The sequence below is a fragment of the Mirounga leonina genome, unplaced genomic scaffold (genome assembly GCF_011800145.1).
Source record: "Mirounga leonina isolate KUSES-001 unplaced genomic scaffold, KU_Mleo_1.0 Mir_115, whole genome shotgun sequence".
Taxonomy (NCBI): domain Eukaryota; kingdom Metazoa; phylum Chordata; class Mammalia; order Carnivora; family Phocidae; genus Mirounga; species Mirounga leonina.
In genome coordinates this window covers 82,283,889-82,302,315 of record NW_023270268.1, presented here as the reverse complement: position 1 = coordinate 82,302,315, position 18,427 = coordinate 82,283,889, and the positions used below count along the sequence as shown (strand labels likewise).

The window sequence follows — 18,427 nt, the reverse complement described above, 5'->3', positions numbered from 1 at the left end:
CATGAAGTTAAATGATGGGAATTTAACACAATCTGTATTAGGTAGATCATTTATAATATTCTCTGAGATCACTAAGGCAGGATTCATATCTAATTATCTGAGTACTCACTGAAGTGCCTACTATAAGGTCTAAAACAGAGTAGTTATTTGGTGAATGGACTTTTGAATGAAGATTTGGTAACTTGTTCTCTACTCCAGAGAGAAGTTTCTTTCTTTTTTTTTTTTTTTAGATTTTATTTATTTATTTGACAGAGGGAGAGAGGGAACACAAGTAGGGGGAGTGGGAGAGAGAGAAGCAGGCTTCCCGCTGAGCATGGAGCCCGATGTGGGGCTCGATCCCAGGACCCTGGGATCATGACCTGAGCCGAAGGCAGCCACTTAACCAACTGAGCCACCCAAGTGCCCCCAGAGAGAAGTTTCTTTACCATGTTCCCATCTAAGTTTGAGTTATATTTTTCACCAAGAAATCCATCTCTGATCTTTCTCCTAAAGAAGGTTTACTGACCATGTGTTTATTTCCTCTTTCTCCCAAGTTTCACCAACATGATAGAAAAGAAACAATATCAAAGAAAACTAGACAAGCGATAAGTGCAGATGAGAGATTTCTGTGTTTCCCTAAAATGTGAAGGAAGTGGGGGGGGAGTGGCAACTGAATCAGCAGATGGAAAAAGCATAGTCTACACCATGTCAGAGAGAGAGATGGCGGGAGAGGGAAGTTGCTTCACCTTGTGGAATCTGAGAGGCTGAGACTCAGCTCTGTCACATATTGTGGCAGATGGAGGTGGGATGGGACCCAACATCGGGGTTGATTGACCGTACACAGCAAGGTTAGATCCCTAGGTCTCCCTCTCCTTCTGCAATCTTAACTCCTCTCTGGACAGAAAAAGAAACAATGCGAGATTAAGCAGGAGATCTTGGCCCCCACATTTACTTTTTAAAAAGTAACCTGACATTTACTCCATTCCTGAGGAGAGGTTCCCCATAATGAATGTAACCCAGTTAGTCAGGAAGCTTCCAATTTCAAATTCTGAACACTTTTCAAATGCTTGGTTGATGTCATGTATTTTCTGGAGGTTACGGATGGAGGTTGAAATGAATGATTCCATATCCGACTATTACCATGGTATCTCATATGCAGTACATACTTAATCAATGTCTAACTAAAATGATTACAAGGTCAAAAAAGGTCTTTGAAATAAAATATATATATATATATATATGATTAACAAAAGTTTTAAAAACCAACAGAAGAATTGGTAGATAAGCACATTGTTTTTAAAAATGGAGTTGAAACTGGGAGAAGTTGCCAGAAGATATAGAAGTGGTTGCCTCTAGGAAGGAGAAGGGGTGAGGGGGTGTGGAGATAGGGACTATTGGTTTTCATCACAAGCTTTGGGTTCTTTCTGATTTTTAAAACATATGCATGCATTATGTTGATAAAAGTTAGAAATTTTTTTAAAAGGAAAAAATAAAAGTTCAACTGTCAAGACTACATAAATAAGTTTTAAAATTGATTTTCTCCTGAATCCAAAGAGAGAAGGCAGAGTCAGAGATGACATTTCTGGGACTTCTCATAATGGAGAATCGCTTGAAAAAGGAAACCAAACCAGTCTTGAAGGAACTGCGTGAAGCCCGCATCAGGACGGTGATGATTACTGGTGCGTGTTTCCGGAGGCTTGACACATTCAATGTATCCCAGGAATGAGAAAAGACCATGTGAGCTGAGTGGGTTCATGTGGCTGAGGGAAAAGGAAAAATGCTTAGCTGTCATTTATTACCTTGGGGTCCCATTACCCTGGCACATGAGCAGCAGCCCTAACATGACCATAAGCTTTGGTAGCAGGGATCATACTTCATTCTCTATGTCTAATGTCCCCTCTCCCTACCCACGCTTGGCACAGTGCCAGTCAGCTCACCATAAATGTTTAAACACAAGAATAGATATGTGCTCATCAGGAACCTCAGTGAGACTTCTGTGGAAAGGGTGTAAAGACTCTACTGGATTGTCCTTCAGGTCTGTGGGGCAGGCATGGCATATGCTGATCCAACGCAAGCATGGCTCAGCTTTCAGTGTTCTGTTCTCTGCTTGATGATAATCCATGTTCCAAGGATGGTTCCATGTTATGAGAGTGGGCCTATGTTACCTTCACTGCTCAGGGCTGTCAGTCTCCTGAAGATCTGTCATAAAGTGCTTAACCATGTCTTTCTTCATTCGTGCTTGTTTTGGAAATATGCAATGTTCAGGACATGATGCTATTGTGGGAGGGAGATATAGACATAGATTTTGACCACTAGGGACAGACAGGCTTAGGCAAGAGGTTCCGCCCACCAAGTGGTTATAAAATAAGGCAGATAGAGGGAAATGCCCCCAAACAGCACCAGCAATGTGGTATGGCCACTCAGAAGAGGCAGAGCTCAGTTCTGGCTGCTGAGAGATTTATACAGAAAACAAGCTGACTCTCTTTGTCATCTAGGTGACAACCTTCAAACAGCCATTACTGTGGCAAAGAATTCTGAAATGATTCCTAGAGGAAGCCAAGTGATCCTTGTCGAAGCCAATGAACCAGAAAATTTTGTTCCTGCCTCTGTGACTTGGCAGCTGGTCGAGAACCAAGAGAATGGACTGCAGAAGAGTGTGAGCAAATGTTAGAAAGCCCCTTGGTGGCCTGCGCTGATGGCATATAGCCCTGGTCCCAGCAGCCTTCTCTCAGCATTAGAAGTCACCACGGTCAAAACCCCTCACAGCTGTCCAGAGTTCTGCAGTTTGCAAAGCATTTAGCATTTCCACCGGCACTTCTCAGCCCTGGCTGTGCAAAGAAATCACCTGGAAGAGTTTTTAAGCTTCCAGTGTCAAGGCTTCATTGATTAAATCCAACTCTCTGGGCTGGGAGCTTGCACTAGCCCTTTTCTCCCCAAGATTCTGATATGCAGTCATGGCTGAGAACCAATAATTTACACCCATATTTCCCATTTGATTTTCACAGTTAGCCTGTGAAACTGTTCATTTTGCAAATGAGAAAACTGAGGCCCTGCAAGGTAAACTTACCCAAGACACACAACTGGCAAGTTGCAGAGCAGGAAATAAAATTTAAGTCTGTCTGATTGCACCCAGATCCATGGGTATTTAGATTGTGCTGTGCCCCTGACATGAAGTTAACAGGTGTTGGGCTTCTCTAGATAGCAAGCTTCCTATGATTTTGTGAAGAAAATGAGTTGCAGCCTGACATCCCATCACTAAATGTAGCACCTCTGCCTACATGTGAGTTCAAGGACATGGTCCTCCAAGTGGTAAATTATAAAAATGCTCCCTTCCTCAAGACTGACCAGCCCCTTGGATTGTTAAGTGTAGAGTAGGCCTTGTTCAGTATACAAACTGCACAACTGTACAGAGTGACTTTGCCCCTACTTGGCTCAAACCCCATTGCATCGGCTGTAAAAGATGGCAGCTCTCTCTATGTTTTCAGCAGATTTCTGGTGCTTATTTCCTTGCAAACTCACTTGCTTCTGTGTTAATGCATGTTGCCTCAATTACACTATGTGATAAAACTCAGGTCTTCGCTAATTTTTAACAAACAGTCCACTCACACTACCCATTCACCTGTGTAATACCTTTACTGAATTTTTGGTTGTTGCTGGGAGAAGTCACATCACAGTCTCAGGCTTTCCCGTCCTCTCTGGCTCCCTCCCACCACACTTTCCTTCTCCAGCTTTCCAGTGAAAACAAAAGGAATTCTGTCCTTACCTCATGTGGACTGCTTTAAGCATATCTTTTGTTGGCTGTTTTGCAATGAGGGATGGAAAGGGAGGGGTATATTGCTTTGCCTCCCAATTCAGCACATCAAAATATTTTTCTTCCCAAAACAATGCTTTCCCTCAGATGGATCCTTCTAATGAAAAAAATTTCTCACCTTTTACACTATTTGAACTCAGAGTCTTACACTAATGTAAGGACCTCTGAGAAATGTTGCATGAAAAAACGTGATCAGCTGTTGGCACGATGAGTGCATGTGCATTCATTGGGGCTCTTTCTTGGGGCTGACCAGGGGCGGCTAGAATGCAGTGATGGGACACACTGATAGGTGGAGGGCAGGAGAGAAAGGGTTTCAGCAAAGGAGTCGAACTGGTGCAATGGCACATAGGGTATGCAAGAGGAGCTGGGCACCGTGAGGGAACATGTCACCTGTTGAGGTGGGGAGAAGGCAAGTGCTATAAGGAGTTAGGCTCCAAAGAAGGAGTCTGCCTACTTTACAGGGAAGAAATTGGGGCATGATGTGTGAATGAATGAATGAACGAATGGTAAAAGATCTTAGGAAATAAAAGTCTGCATGAAGAGGAGAAGAAAGAGAAGGAAAGAATGTTTTCTACTCTTCCTTGGAATCATTAACTGGTACCTTGGAAGGATTTCCTTAGTAGACTAATATCACATGTATTATCTCCTAGGACAAGATCCCAAGCATTATGTTGTCGATGTCTCATATGTTCATATAATTTGGGGAGGACATTAGGAGTGTCTTCTTTATCTGAGTCTAAGTTCCATGGACAAATTACACATTATGTATTTGCTGGCCTTCCCACCGTTATGTAATTTAAACACACTTCCTTCCATAAAACACAGGAAAGCAGAGACATTCCTTGAGAACCCATGTGGAAACTATGCCCTTTTAAATTTAGGAAACCTACCTTAACATTGGAAACAGTTCAGTGCCTGATGGAGCAAGAGGGAGCTGTTACCATTTTGCAATGAGTGGGAAATCATACCAAGTGATATTTCAGCATTTCAACAGCTTGCTTCCAAAAGTAAGTACTGGTGAAATGAAATGTTTTGTTTTGCTCTCAAATTAGTGAGTCAAAAAAGAAGAGAGAAGTGAAGGTGATGATCAGTGAGGTTATCTCAGATTTGGGGAATAAACATCCCCAAAGGGGCACTGCTCCTTCAGAAGTTCTCTAGCCCTACCTGGTCCTGCATATGTGCATGACCCCTTCTTCAGAGTCTGAGCTCTGGTCCAGCTCCTCGCCCTCATGGCCAGCCCAATCTCAGCCATCTTCCATCTCTCCCTCCCCAGCAGGGAGTATCTCCAAATAGTTCCAAATGCACTGCCTGTTTTGTGGGTCAGCCTCTCTGAAAGCCACCAACTCAATGGCAGCCTGAGCTCTATTCCCTGTCCTGTCTGGATTCTTAAATTACAGCAGCAGGAAATAAAAGCCCATGGTTTATTTTCAAAATCATTTGTTATCTTGTCCTCTGTGTGTCTATTTAAAAATAATGCTGTGCAGGGTTGTGCTATCAGTGTGAAGGAGATAAGTGGAGCACAAGCTGAGGGCAGCAACCATCTGTAAGCAGTTTCTTGAAAATTCTGTTGCCTTACCAGTCAAGGACCATTGAATCTTGACCCCAGAGGCTTCTAGAAAGCTGTTAGTGCAGTTCCTCCTTGAGGAGTTGGGGCAGCTGAGATTCAGAGAGGTAAGGTCCCTTGTGGAAGGTTTGCTCAGCTAGTTGGACCAGAGCGGAGAATAGAACCTTGGTTCTCCACTCTTCATCTGTTTTTTTCCTTTACCTATGCTACAATTGTGGAGATGGTGTTTAGTAAAAAGAACTATATTTCCTTAAGCATTTTTGTCCTATATGCTCTGCTGCTTTCCAGTTATTAACTCAAGGTTATCCCATCTCAGAAAAATGGCCTGGAAGGAAGTCATAATGTTGTGATGGGGGATGAAAGTGAAAGTTGAATAGTAAAGCACCAAGTCCCCTTTCTCCCTGTCCTGACATTTGGGCTAATGACATACTGCCCAAGGCTATATTCAAACAGTGGCCAGGAATGATTTTCAGGGCTGTTCTTTTATTTAAAAAGTGTACTTCATCCTAACCTTATTGTAATAGTTGTTTTTCTCTTTAGATTCTGGTGAATGGAACCATTTTTGCAAGAATGTCTCCTGGACAGAAATCTAGTCTTGTTGAAGAATTTCAAAAATTAAAGTAAGTATTATTGCTTGAAAGAGGAGAGTGTATTCGTTATCTATTGCTGTGTAACAAATTACCTCCAGATTTAGTAGCTTAGAATAACACTATTTATTATTTTTCATTTCTATGGGTCAGAAATCCAGGTGTGCTGAATGGAGTCTTCTGGCTCCGGGTCTCTCACAAGGCTTCCATTAGGTGTCTGCCAGGACTGCAGGTCCCTCAGCGCTGGAGTTGGAGGGGCCTGCCACCAGCCTCTCTTGCATATTGTTGACAGGATTTAGATCCTGTGGGTGGTTGGGCTAAGAGTCCCAGTTTTCCATTGGCTGTTGGACAGAAGCCACCCACAGTTCCTTGCTACATAGGTCATTTCATAAGGCAGTTCACAGTGTGGTAGCTAGCTTCCACAAGAGTGAGCAAGCAAAAAGAGATAGAGTGAGAGAGAGAGAGATCAGTATTTTTTATATCCTCATCTTAGAAGTGATATCCCATTACTTTTGCTAAATTATTTTTATGAGAAACAAGTCACTAGGTCCAGCCCCCACTCAAGGAAGTGCTTTATACAACATTATGAATACCAAGAAGTGGCAATCATAGAGAGCCATTTTGGAAACTGTCTACCCCAGACAGCATTCCTTCTGTGGCCTCTACAGCATAACTTAGAGGAAGATTCTCGGCTTGAATGTGGAGAATAGAAAAAATAGGGGCTTGTGTAGTTCAGAACAGGAAAAATGGGGAAGCATGTGAGTCATCATCTGGAATTATTTAAGGTTGGTCCATTAGAAGATATGTGAATGATTTCAGGTCTTCTAGGAAAGAGGTGGAATGATATTTTCACTTTATCTGACCTGCGTGGGTTTGGGTATGGAGGCCAAAAAAAAAAAAAAAAAAAAAGTCCTTTCTTATGTCCTTTAAAAAGAATAGATGACTGAGTCACATCAGAATGAAATAGTTCTTGAGACCAGACCTACCTATAACTTTCTGGGGATGTTACAATTTCTGGGCTACAGATTTCTGGAAAGTGAAAAGGAAAGGAGAACAGTGAAACTTCACATAATTGCCGAGAAGTAGTAGGTAAAATCAGGAGACTGACTTTCACTATTATTTTTTGTTGCCAAAGCATTCTTAGAGAAGTTTTAAGAAACTGCCTATCAACTCCCATAATGCATTGAGGCTGGGTTAGTAACTGGTGTCTAAAATGATTATTTTACTTACATGGTCATTATATGATAGTGGCTGAGGAAAGTAATTTTACCCTTCTCAAATGTCTAAGAAATTTTGTCAATTTATATGCTTACTTTTGAAAAGCTATATTCCCTTAAAGAAAAATCAATTCAGGAAGATAGATGCTACCTCAGAATGAACTGTCTTCTCAATTTCCCCATCTTACTCCTTCTGCCTTTATCACTGGCAATGAACATAAGGTTGTCCAAGTTCTTGCCTGCATTCAGGAAACACTAGAAGATGTAAGATTCTTTGTGTGATGTAAAGACTAAATAGGTGCTTCAAGCTTGAAGAAAGGAAGCCACTTCAGCAAATGTGTGTAGTCATGACACACACGTGAGCACATAAAATGTTCATAGGGGGATCTTCATGTCTAGCAGCCAAATATTAGGTCGAACCTCATGAGTTTGTTTACATTTGACAATTTTCAACTTATACAAATGACCATGTCTTATGTGCCAACTAATAACAAGGAAATTGTCTGAGAACTTCATTTTTTGCCTGTATTGATTTTGTTGTTTTGTGTGTTTTTGGCAAATTGTCTCTGAGCCTTTAATAGTATTGCCATTAATCAATACCTGTAATGTATTATTTACCTATAAGAGAAGACAGAGTGTGTCCTGCATCAGAAATTCCTTTTCTTTCACAACAGCTTTATATTTACTCTTCTATTTATATTGTTGTGTTTGCACATCAAACCAGTACAGCACATTATCTCATATCACTCCAGGGTGCATCAAGATTATGTGTCTATATCTCTGGTTCTATCTGTTCAACCATTTCCCACGCGTTTCTCCTCCTAGTGTCTAAACTCTAAACTTTCAATGGTGTCAGCCACCAAATCACAGATGGATTAGGTTGTATCTGTGCGCTAGGGGTGGGAAGTGTGTGATTCTGGCTGTACACTCTGAAGCTTAGCCATAGTCGATAAAATCACCCAGGACTTCTTTCGAAATGTATAATCATCTTGGTGGACGTCTTTGGCAGAATCACTATCCTTTCTATGTGATTGAAACAATTTAAATAATACAATGGCCTTATTCCTCCAGGAATATATCTCTCCAAGTCATTTTCCATCAGCCTGATTCCACGTGTGTTCAACACACACACACACACACACACACACACACGTTGTATGTGAGTTGGTTGTGATGAAAATTATCCAAGTGAGGCATTAAGGCATTAATTTTTCTCATGGTTTCCCTTACAGTTATTATGTGGCCATGTGTGGAGATGGGGCTAATGACTGTGGGGTGAGTAGAAATGACTTCAACCAACGGAGGTGGTTCCCTACTGTCCCTTTTGAGGACCCCACCTTTCCCTGGGGTCTGTCTTTTCACCCCTCTGCCAGCAATCACTTCATCAGTTTGCTGTTTACATTCCCTACACCCGAGTGTTGGCTGAATGCTGAGAGGTATAAAGCCGGATGAGCCACTTCTGCTGTTTTCTGACAACTCCTAGGATAAAAAGGACAAGGAGACTACTTAGACTCCTGTAGCTCAGACCCAGAAGGGACTTTACAAGATGAGCTGGTTTAAATCTCTCATGTTATCAAATAAAAGTGAAAATCAGGGAGGTGAATTCTTTTTTCTTTTTCTTTTCTTTTTCTATTTATTTATTTATTTATTGTGCCTGAAGTCACACAACTTAGTAAAGGGTTAGTGAAAAAAAACATTTGAAATGGATGATTTAAAGTTTTGATTTATGTATAAACTGCACTTTTTTCCTGCTAAACTTCTCCAGGGTTAGTTTCTAAAAGTTGGCTTTAACCCCAAATTCTTTTTTTCTTTTTTTTTTTTTTTAAGATTTTGTTTATTTTTATTTATTTGACAGAGAGAGAGAAACAGCATGAGAGGGGATAGGGTCAGAGGAAGAAGCAGGCTCCCTGCTGAGCCGGGAGCCCGATGTGGGGCTCAATCCCAGGACTCCGGGATCATGACCTAAGCCGAAGGCAGTCGCTTAACAAACTGAGCCACCCAGGCGCCCTAACCCCATATTCTTACCATCAGTGAAATCATAGACCAAATTATTTGGCTATCACAAACTATAACAAGCCTAAATTAATGATTCTCAGCAGATTACTTCCCATACACGGTAGAAGGCAGCACATGTTTTAGATTCTGAGTTTTGAAGATATGTTGAAACAGTAGCCTACCTTGAAGATTTATGTACATAAGAAAATATTTTCAGTACAAAACTGAAGAAAATTGCTTTGTATTTCCAAAGCCTATTAGCTACTTAAGATCTAGGTAGTTGTTTTACTTTCTTTTTACATATTTTCTTCAAAGTTCTGTGAAAAACTGTGCTCACACTTAAAGATCTATTATAAATTTTTCTACCTTACGCTTCATGAGAAGCCAGTTGTTAGTCTGCTCTTCAAAACCTAAAATGAGTACCCATTCCCATAGTTATGTAGAATTTAGAACAAAAGAACTAATAAGTGTTAAAAAGGACATAGTCTCTGCCTCTCTAAAATTCATTATCTGGTTGGGGAAAGAATCTTGCATAATATTAACCCAAACATAAAGTAGATGGTCCTAAAATATGTAATAGAGAAACAAAATACTAAGGAAGAAAAGAGGAAAAAGCAAATATTCTAATACTTATTGAACAGGAATTTCATGGTAACAAGATACTTTGCAGTACTACAGAACTACAGAAGTACAAAATCCCATTTTATGCTCACATAATTCTTGTAGGATTAAGAACTTGCTGGTCTGTTAATTAGCCACTGTCTGCTCTGTGCACTCTCTGGGCTGCTTCCAGTCTTTTTTTTTTTTTTTTTTTAAAGATTTTATTTATTTATTCATGAGAGACAGAGAGAGAGAGAGAGAGGCAGAGGGAGAAGCAGGCTCCCAAGGAGCAGGGAGCCCGATGCGGGACTCGATCCCAGGACGCTGGGATCATGACCTGAGCCGAAGGCAGACGCTTAACCATCTGAGCCACCCAGGCGCCCATGGGCTGCTTCCAGTCTTGATGAGAATGAATCAGCCTTTATTTTAGTGAGGCAACACATGGCCTGGAATGATCTATGATGTGTATGATCTGGTCCCTGTCGCCAGTGAAGATGCTTTACGCCCCGTACTTCATCCCAGCAGTTAGCTGGTTGGCTAGATCAGGCCACCCAGGAAAAGTGGGGATTAGATATCTTTTCCTTTTGTTCATGAAGATGGCCTGCTGAGTGGTAAGAATTGTGATAGGGAAGGCCCCCCACAAATGTCCACCCAAATGCTGTCACCTTTTTCATGGACTTCTTGAATGAGTGCTTCCATTTTCTTATGACATCTACATCCCCACAACCAATGCACACACACAAGAACACACCCACCACTCTTCTACCTCAGGATCATTGTTTATCTGCTGCCTCCTTAGTTAATGACTTCCTGGATTAGGAGAGGGAGGGTACTCCAGGTGGAGGGACAGCATAAACACAGACCTGGGGCTGGAAGGCTACAGTGTTATAAACTCGACAATGTGAAGAATAGCCTCATGGTGTTTGAAGAGTTAGAGCCTGGCCCGAGGAGTCCTGGGTGTAACATGGATTTATCATTGTAGGCTTTGAAAATGGCTCACGTGGGCATTTCGCTGTCAGAGCAGGAGGCGTCTGTGGCCTCCCATTTCACCTCAAAAACAGCCAACATCGAGTGCGTGCCTCAGCTCATAAAGTAAGCCACCTCTTCCCTTTCCACCCTCATGACCGATGGGCTCATTATCTGACTTTGGACAGAACTCAACCATAATTTAAAGCGATAAATTTCACAACAGAGGTATGGGTCAAGTGCTACCAGAGCACCAATGAAGGGGCCATTCGTGCTGCTTGGGAATGCTGGTAAAAGCCACCCAAAAAGTGACTTTTGCTGAGGCTTACAGGATGAAAGGTGATGTCATGTGGATAGTTGAAAGGTGGAGTTGATATTTAAAAACCAATTGCATTTCTTCCTTCTCCTCTCCCTTATTTTGTATGTTGGGTGCAGAGTGGAAACTTCCTCACTGGGATTGGGGTGGGTGAGGAAGCACAAAGGGAACACTGCATCAGATAGCTTCCCCAAATAGTGTTACCTCTCCGAGATACAAGTCGGCGAATATCCAAAATGATCACATGAAAGACTACATTTGAGGGAAGGGGAAGGAATTAAAGACCTGATTTTCTCAGTAGCTCCCTCACCTCGCCTCGATTCTCATTGCTGATTTTGTGTCTACTCATATTTGAAATGTATCTAAGAACAAAACATTAGGTTTTATATTTTGTTCACAAATCTTATTCACCTGTAGCTTCCTATAACACTGCTGGGTAACTTCAGTCTATCTTCATGGCCAGTGGTCTGAAAGACGTCACCAAAACTTGAGATTTATTCAAAAAGGATGATCATGAAGTTCTCCAGCATGTCCCTTGGTGCATCTGTGCATCTGAATGGGCAACTACTAGCAGGAATCACTCACCTAAAGGTGCCAGTCTTGAAATTCCATGCCTGTGTCTGGTTGCATAGCAGCGAGACAGCTCGACACATCTCCCTGATCCCAGGGTGCACGTACCTGTGTCCTTCCACACCCTGAAACATCAGCACCTCCCCTGCCTCTAGAGCAGCTCCTTTTCCTAATTCCTGTGTTCTCTGGTCCTCCGAGCCCTGAGAACCTCAGAGCGCTTTGAACTCTTTCCCTTCTTTGCCAATAGCCAAGCAGGCATTGTGTTTTCCTGATCTGTCTTTCGAAGACTCTCTCCAAGCCCTTTCCTTACTCTCTCTACTATCTTAACTTTGGTTCATATCAAGGTAACTACAAAATGAGAGTTCACAGGACCCTCTCCCTAGATCATGGTTTCTATCATCAATGCAACTCATGGAACTTTTAAAAATATTGTGCTTGGAAATATGATGGATGAAGGATGAGACAGATATTTGCCCTGGAGGATTCACATCCCAGTAAAGGTCCAGATAGATAGAAATATAGTCACAAAATGGAGAATCTTCTGCCTGATAACTGAGAAGTGCTCAACAAATTAGTTTTAATACATTAATGTCCAAACAATATGGTAGTTGTTCTAGCAGTTCAGGTTGATGACTTAAGCCAGGAAGGAAGATTTCAGCAGGGGAGTTGGAACTTGAAGGATGGACAGGATGTATGTAAATAGGAAGGAGGTGGGAGAATATTCCAGGTGGGGGAAGTGGAGAGCCATGTTTAGAAATGGGGTTTTAACTGGAGAGTGCAGGAGCCCAATAGCCCAGTTGGTAGGAAGATTTTCAGGTGGGAGTTATGGAGGGTAAGCTGGAGCACCAGGTGTGGAGGAAGTTTAAACTCTTGGACAGTTACACAAAGTGCCTGCTTGATACAACCAAAAGGCAGTGGCATTTGAACTTCAGATGTTTTGTCTCACACATGTGACCTAATGCATTTGTGAATGCAATGTAGTGTTTTAAGATCCAAGTCATGATGTAAAATTTCTCTAGTGGCAGATGGCTTAGTAAGACTTCAGGTTAGAAGCTCTTGACTTTTATATTTCATAGATTCATAAAAATTAGATATGATTCAGCTCTTTTAGTCTCATTTTACCCTTGCTATCCTTGATGCATGCTTATTCCTGGGAAAACATACTCCAGATGGGGCATTGAGGTACAGTTTTAGATGCATAGATCCACAGGTTCTCGTTTGTATCCTTTGAAACATGATTGACTTGTTGCTCTAGTTGAAGCCCTTCAGGACAAGGACTGTACCTCATTCATTTCTATATTATCGTGTCCAGTACTAAGCTGGGTACATCAGAACATTCAATGAATGGTTGTGGAATGCGTAACTACATGAGTTAGCTTCTTAAAATTTATCATCATTAGGAATAGCGGTAATTTTGGAGGCCCGTGCAAACCTCCTTTATACTTTCCTCAGAATGGTGTTTTGCACTTGCCTTTGAATTTGGGTGCTTTCATTTTTCTGGAAAGGCACACACAAAAGGATAAAAAAGATGAAACCACAAAGTTTATGTGAGAAATCAGTCCAGGCTTCACATGCTGGCCCCTCCTCAGCTTGAGTGCTGCTCCAGTCTCTGCGTTGAAGACAAATGGCAGTGCCTCACGGCCTGGTGGAAAACATCTGGCCAACGCATCCTGGCCCATCTCTCCCAAACCTGTTCATCATGCCTCAGGGGAAGCGGTTACTAGTTTGGCTTTTAAGGTTTTCCTTCTTGGGTACCCCATCCACTGACAAAGTGTTTGAGCAGCACAGATGTCCGTGCCACCGGGGGAGGATGTGGGCTGCCTCCCATGTGAATTCACTTCTGCCTTGACAAGAGAGGCTACAGGAGGGGTTGTTTGCCAGGTTTCCCCACTCATCCATAGTGAGTTCCTGCTCTGCACTGTCTTCTTTGCCTGTCATCACCCCTTGCCTGAACCAAGCCTCAGTTAAGGGAATAACAGCTCAAACAGCATTTTTTAAAAGGGGGAATACTGACTTTTTAACCTGCAGTTTTTACTGTGGTCTTTATGTCTTTTGAACTCCACCCCAGCTCAGATTATTACCATGGGTTCTTCCTGGAGCATTGAAACTAACAAAACCACATTCATCTCACATACTGGAGTCACATCCACGCTTCCTAACATGCAAGAACACCTGTCCTTTAGCTTGAAGTCTCTGCGGGACTCCAAAACGTACACAGTTCAGTTCTCAGAAGCAACTGTTGTTAGGACGTAACGAGTCACAGTCAAGTCAAAGCTCGACATTTTGCACCTTATCATGATGTCTTGTGTTTATAATATCCATGTTAATCTTTTTAGTTCACTCAAAATAAAGACTGTGCCTGATTCATTTATATCCTCCACGACTCTAAGCAGAATGCTGGTACTTCATCAGCCCTAAATAAAAGTGCGGTATGAGTCAGTGAGTGAGGTCATGATTAAAGCAGAGAATGAATGAGCAAATTTCGCTTCAATAAATAATTGAGAGGATGAATCATTGATTAAGTGAAGGTATATGAACAAGCTATTAAACTGAACTCCATTTGAAATATAAAAGAGACTAGGAAATGTATATCATCCATAACCAGTTATTTTTATTTTTTCTCAAACAGAGAAGGCCGAGCTGCTCTGGTTTCATCCTTTGGGGTATTTAAATACTTGACCATGTATGGCATAATCCAGTTTATTGGTACATCACTGCTCTATTGGGTATGAACCTAAATAATTTCTTCCCAGTTTTAGTTGCATTTACATTCTTGGTTTATTCTTTGGGGTGTGGCTCTTACACAGGATTTAATGTTTTATAAATAAATGACATTTCTCAAAATAGATGTCTGCAAACTTGGGAACTTGGCATAACTGCACATGACACATGGAGCTAGAAATAAGCAGCTAGGGATCAGTTTTCTAGGAGTGTTGTTTTTTTTCTAGATAACCTGAGATACTTGACCTCTTCAAGAGTCTATTTCTTTACTTGGAGTATGGAGAGAGCTTCAGAACAGCCTAAATATAACTCAGCAGGAAATGCATCAGTCTCCAGCTATGGAATATTTTTGACAAAAGACTAAGAGGAGGTAAAAAGAAACAGAAGTTTTTGAATTTGATCTTGAAGCACTCAAAAACTAGAAGAATTCCCATATTGGAACTTTACTGCTGAAACTGCCCAGAACTTACACACTTAGACATGTCATCAGTAAAGGATTAGCATTTAAAAAAAAATTTTTTTAAAGATTTTTATTAATTTATTTGACAGAGAGAGCAGCAGAGGAAGAGGGAGAAGCAGACTCCCCGTTGATCAGGGAGCCCGATGTGGGACTGGATCCAGAACCCAGGGAATATTGACCTGAGCCAAAGGCAGACATTTAACTGACTGAGCTACCCAGACGCCCCTTATTTAAAAATTTTAAAAAAAGGACTTTTGAAATTAAATGATAAAAATAATCATTTTAAAATTAACTATATAGAAGAAATATGTATAACTTGAAAGTAATCTTCATTATTTCAGTCATAACTTGCTCTACAGTGAGATGATCCAAAAGGCTCAGGGAACACTTCAGGGAGGCAATTATTATACTGTTTTTCTGAGACATTTGAGAGATGAACGAGAGGACCACAGAACTCTAGCATCTGGTGGGCTGTTGTGGGCAAGAATCTTGCACAGAGGGCTAAGCGGCAACAGGCAGATAGAAACAGGAACTGCGTTGGGAGTCAGAAAACCTAGATTCAAGTTCTGCCTCTATCACTAAGAACACCTTAGATCTTGCCCTTGGCCAAGCCCTTATGTGCCTCTGGGATGTCAGCCTGGCAGACTTCCCAAGTTCTCCGTAGTTCTAGGAAAGTTGCTTCTAGAACAAAACTAAAGCTGCCTTGGAAAATTTCTCCCTGTTCCATCTCATCTGCATACATATAATTGTACCATTCTGAGGGGAAAAGAAAGGAAAGGGTATGAGAAAGAAATGTAAAGAAGACAGAGAGAGAGTTGGAGGGTGAGAACCTTGGGGAACCATTTATGGAGGATGAGGAACAATTTATGTCTTCTCAAAACTATGAAAGACTTCTCAGTTCCAAAGGCTTCATGCATAGAGTTGTGTTCACATAGAGATAGGCCACTCTGTAGCCATTCACTCTGATGGTCTAGACCTGAATAAGAGTGTCCCCCAAAGACCTTTATTTTTTTTTAAGATTTTACTTATTTATTTGAGAGAGAGAGAACAAGCATGAGCAGGGTGAGGGGCAGAGGGAGAAGCATACTCTCCACTGGGCAGGGAGCCCAACGTGGGGCTTGATCCTGGGACTCCGGGGTCATGACCTGAACCGAAGGCAGACGCTTAAGCAACTAAACCACCCAGGTGCCCTCCCCACCCCCCTTCCCACAGTAGAGACCTTTAATCAAAAACTTCAGGGCCTTGGGTTCATACTCTAAGAATCTAGAACTATTTATCATTTGCTTAAAGGTGGTCTCTAATGGTTCAGATCATAACTTAGTGTTCAGTCAGCAGCTATGAAGCAGAGAAACAGAGCTGCCTGCAACAGGTATTGCCAAGCAAGTTTCTGGAGGTAACAAGTTGACTTTTATATATGACTCCATAAATGTGAACTTCAAACAAGTTCTGTGTCTACACAAACCTTAGGAAGTCAAGCGTACCAGACTGAAGTCTGTAAGGGGATTACTTGGGGTAGAGGTACTTGCTCAGTTTGTGAAAGTGAATGGACCCCAAGAGAACGATATTGTGAACTCAGCCTCTGGATAAGGATGGAGAATAATACCTGTTGAATGATTTGTGGCTTGGATTTCAAAATTTTATGCTTGACATTCCCAGTGGGTATCTTATTTCGAGAATTCAGCTGTCCAGGTTGAGAGTGTAGCTGCCAGATTACTGTGGTCAATAAAGAGGGTGTTTCCCAACTGACTGACTCTCATTGCTAATATGGAATTAAGTTAAACACTGGGAAAATTGTGATCTGGTTTCATTCTCTCCAGTGAGATGCTAAAAATCATAGGTAAATTACTTTCTTTTTAAAGAGGAAAGAAAAATAACTGTTGCTTCCTGATTACTTTCAGAAAGAGTTTTGGCAATGATAACAATGCTACAATGGCAGAAGCAACTCTTCTATTTACTTTTCAAGGTTTATTTTTTTTTTTTTAGAGAAAGAGAGACAGAAAGAGAGCATGGGGAGGGAGAAGCAGAGGGCGAGGGAGAGAGAGAATCTCAAGCGGACTCTGCCCTGAGTGCAGAGCCCAAGGTGGGGCTTGATCCCATGACCCTGAGATCATGACCTGAGCCGAAACCAAGAGTTGGATGCTCAACTGACTGAGCCACCCAGGCGTCCCCTTATATTTACCTTTATTTCCTTTTCAGCAACTACAGCTCTTTGGGAATTACCAGTATCTCATGCAAGATGTAGCCATTACCTTGATGGTCTGTTTAACAAGTAAGTGTTTTAGCAAAGTAAACAGAATTATTTGTATTTATCCATTACACTCTAGAAATACACAAATCAAAGCTTCTGTGAAAGATGCACCTTTATTACTAAAACCACATTACCTGTGAGTTTTTTGAAAGAGGGGTTGGAGTAAGTTGAGGCTTGAAGTCCTCAGATTTGGCACTAAAATATCCTGATAGCAAATAGGTCTTAGCCTCATAAAATGATCAGTGTATTCTGAGTTCTTCATAGGTGTGTGTCTTGTGCATAGAAAAATGTATAGGAAATCTAGAAAGGGAAATCTTTAAAACCCAAAGGTCACTTTCTATTATTTAGCTATTCTTCACATTGACATGAAACCAGATTTTTGCTAGGTATTTGACATGTGAGAACAGATGCTAGCATTTAATTCCAGGAATTCTCTCAAAAGCAAGGTGTGGCTCACAGCAGCTATTGCTCATTTCCTTCCTTTGAGATGACACTGATAAAGTATTTCCTATCAAAGAACTCAGGGTTTCATACTAACTCTTAATAAGTAAAAAAGGTGACTGCCTCAACAGAGAGCAAAGAAAAAGAATGACATAGTCCTCTCTTTTTCCTTGTTCAACAATGGAAGTGTTATGAAAACTAACAGATAAAACATCAGGCAATGCAGGATATTAATAACCTTGAGAATTTCATGTAACATCTTAAAACATGAAACTGATATTGAAGTCATTTATTGTATCAACCCAATGACAGAAGTTACCAGCATCAGAGATGTAAGTAACATCAGTTTCAATTCTTCGGGCTGAAATGTATATTTGTAGTCCATTAACATATTTTTCTGTGTGTTATTAATAGTCACATGACTAGAACATTTTGAATCAAAGATCTTGCTTTTGCAATGTTGGATATTTTTAAGCAATTTGTATGATTTACCTGTGAACATGGTTGATGATACTAAAAAAAGAAAAAAAAACACCAGGGAGTTCCAGGAGCTAAGTTAGCAGGCAGTAGCATGAAGGTGAAAGCCATGGCCATTTTCTCCCATTCCCTATCTCTGCAAACTTTGGCAAACTATTTATGAAATAATTTCCTGATATGAAATGTCCTCAGGGGGTTGAGAGGATCAGATAAAACAATGCATGTGAAGTGTACAGCAGTGTGTCACCCATTGTAAGCACTCATCACAAGATGAATGCTATCACCTTGAGCCTATTCTCTTTTGCTTCCTTCGAAATGACTGGCTAACTCCGTGAGCCCTTGAACAGAATTAGACTGTGTACAAGTAGATAGTTTGATTAGAAATCCAAAAATATGGGCAGTGTGTTTGGGATATTTTTTAAAAGATTTTATTTATTTATTTATTTATTTATTTATTTATTTATTTATTTATTTA

At 41.1% G+C, this 18,427-nt stretch overlaps 1 protein-coding gene across 1 annotated transcript in view; it reads left to right on the top strand.

The window, feature by feature from the left end:
- The window catches only part of ATP13A5 (ATPase 13A5), a 121,075-nt gene that overhangs the window by 72,999 nt on the left and 29,649 nt on the right, over window positions 1-18,427 (top strand). Inside the window, exons 18-25 of the mRNA XM_034990734.1 lie at window positions 1,534-1,658; window positions 2,475-2,635; window positions 4,672-4,797; window positions 5,895-5,974; window positions 8,391-8,433; window positions 10,736-10,845; window positions 14,235-14,331; window positions 16,983-17,055. Coding sequence (XP_034846625.1) covers window positions 1,534-1,658; window positions 2,475-2,635; window positions 4,672-4,797; window positions 5,895-5,974; window positions 8,391-8,433; window positions 10,736-10,845; window positions 14,235-14,331; window positions 16,983-17,055 — 815 coding nt within the window. The remainder of the gene's footprint in view (window positions 1-1,533; window positions 1,659-2,474; window positions 2,636-4,671; window positions 4,798-5,894; window positions 5,975-8,390; window positions 8,434-10,735; window positions 10,846-14,234; window positions 14,332-16,982; window positions 17,056-18,427) is intronic.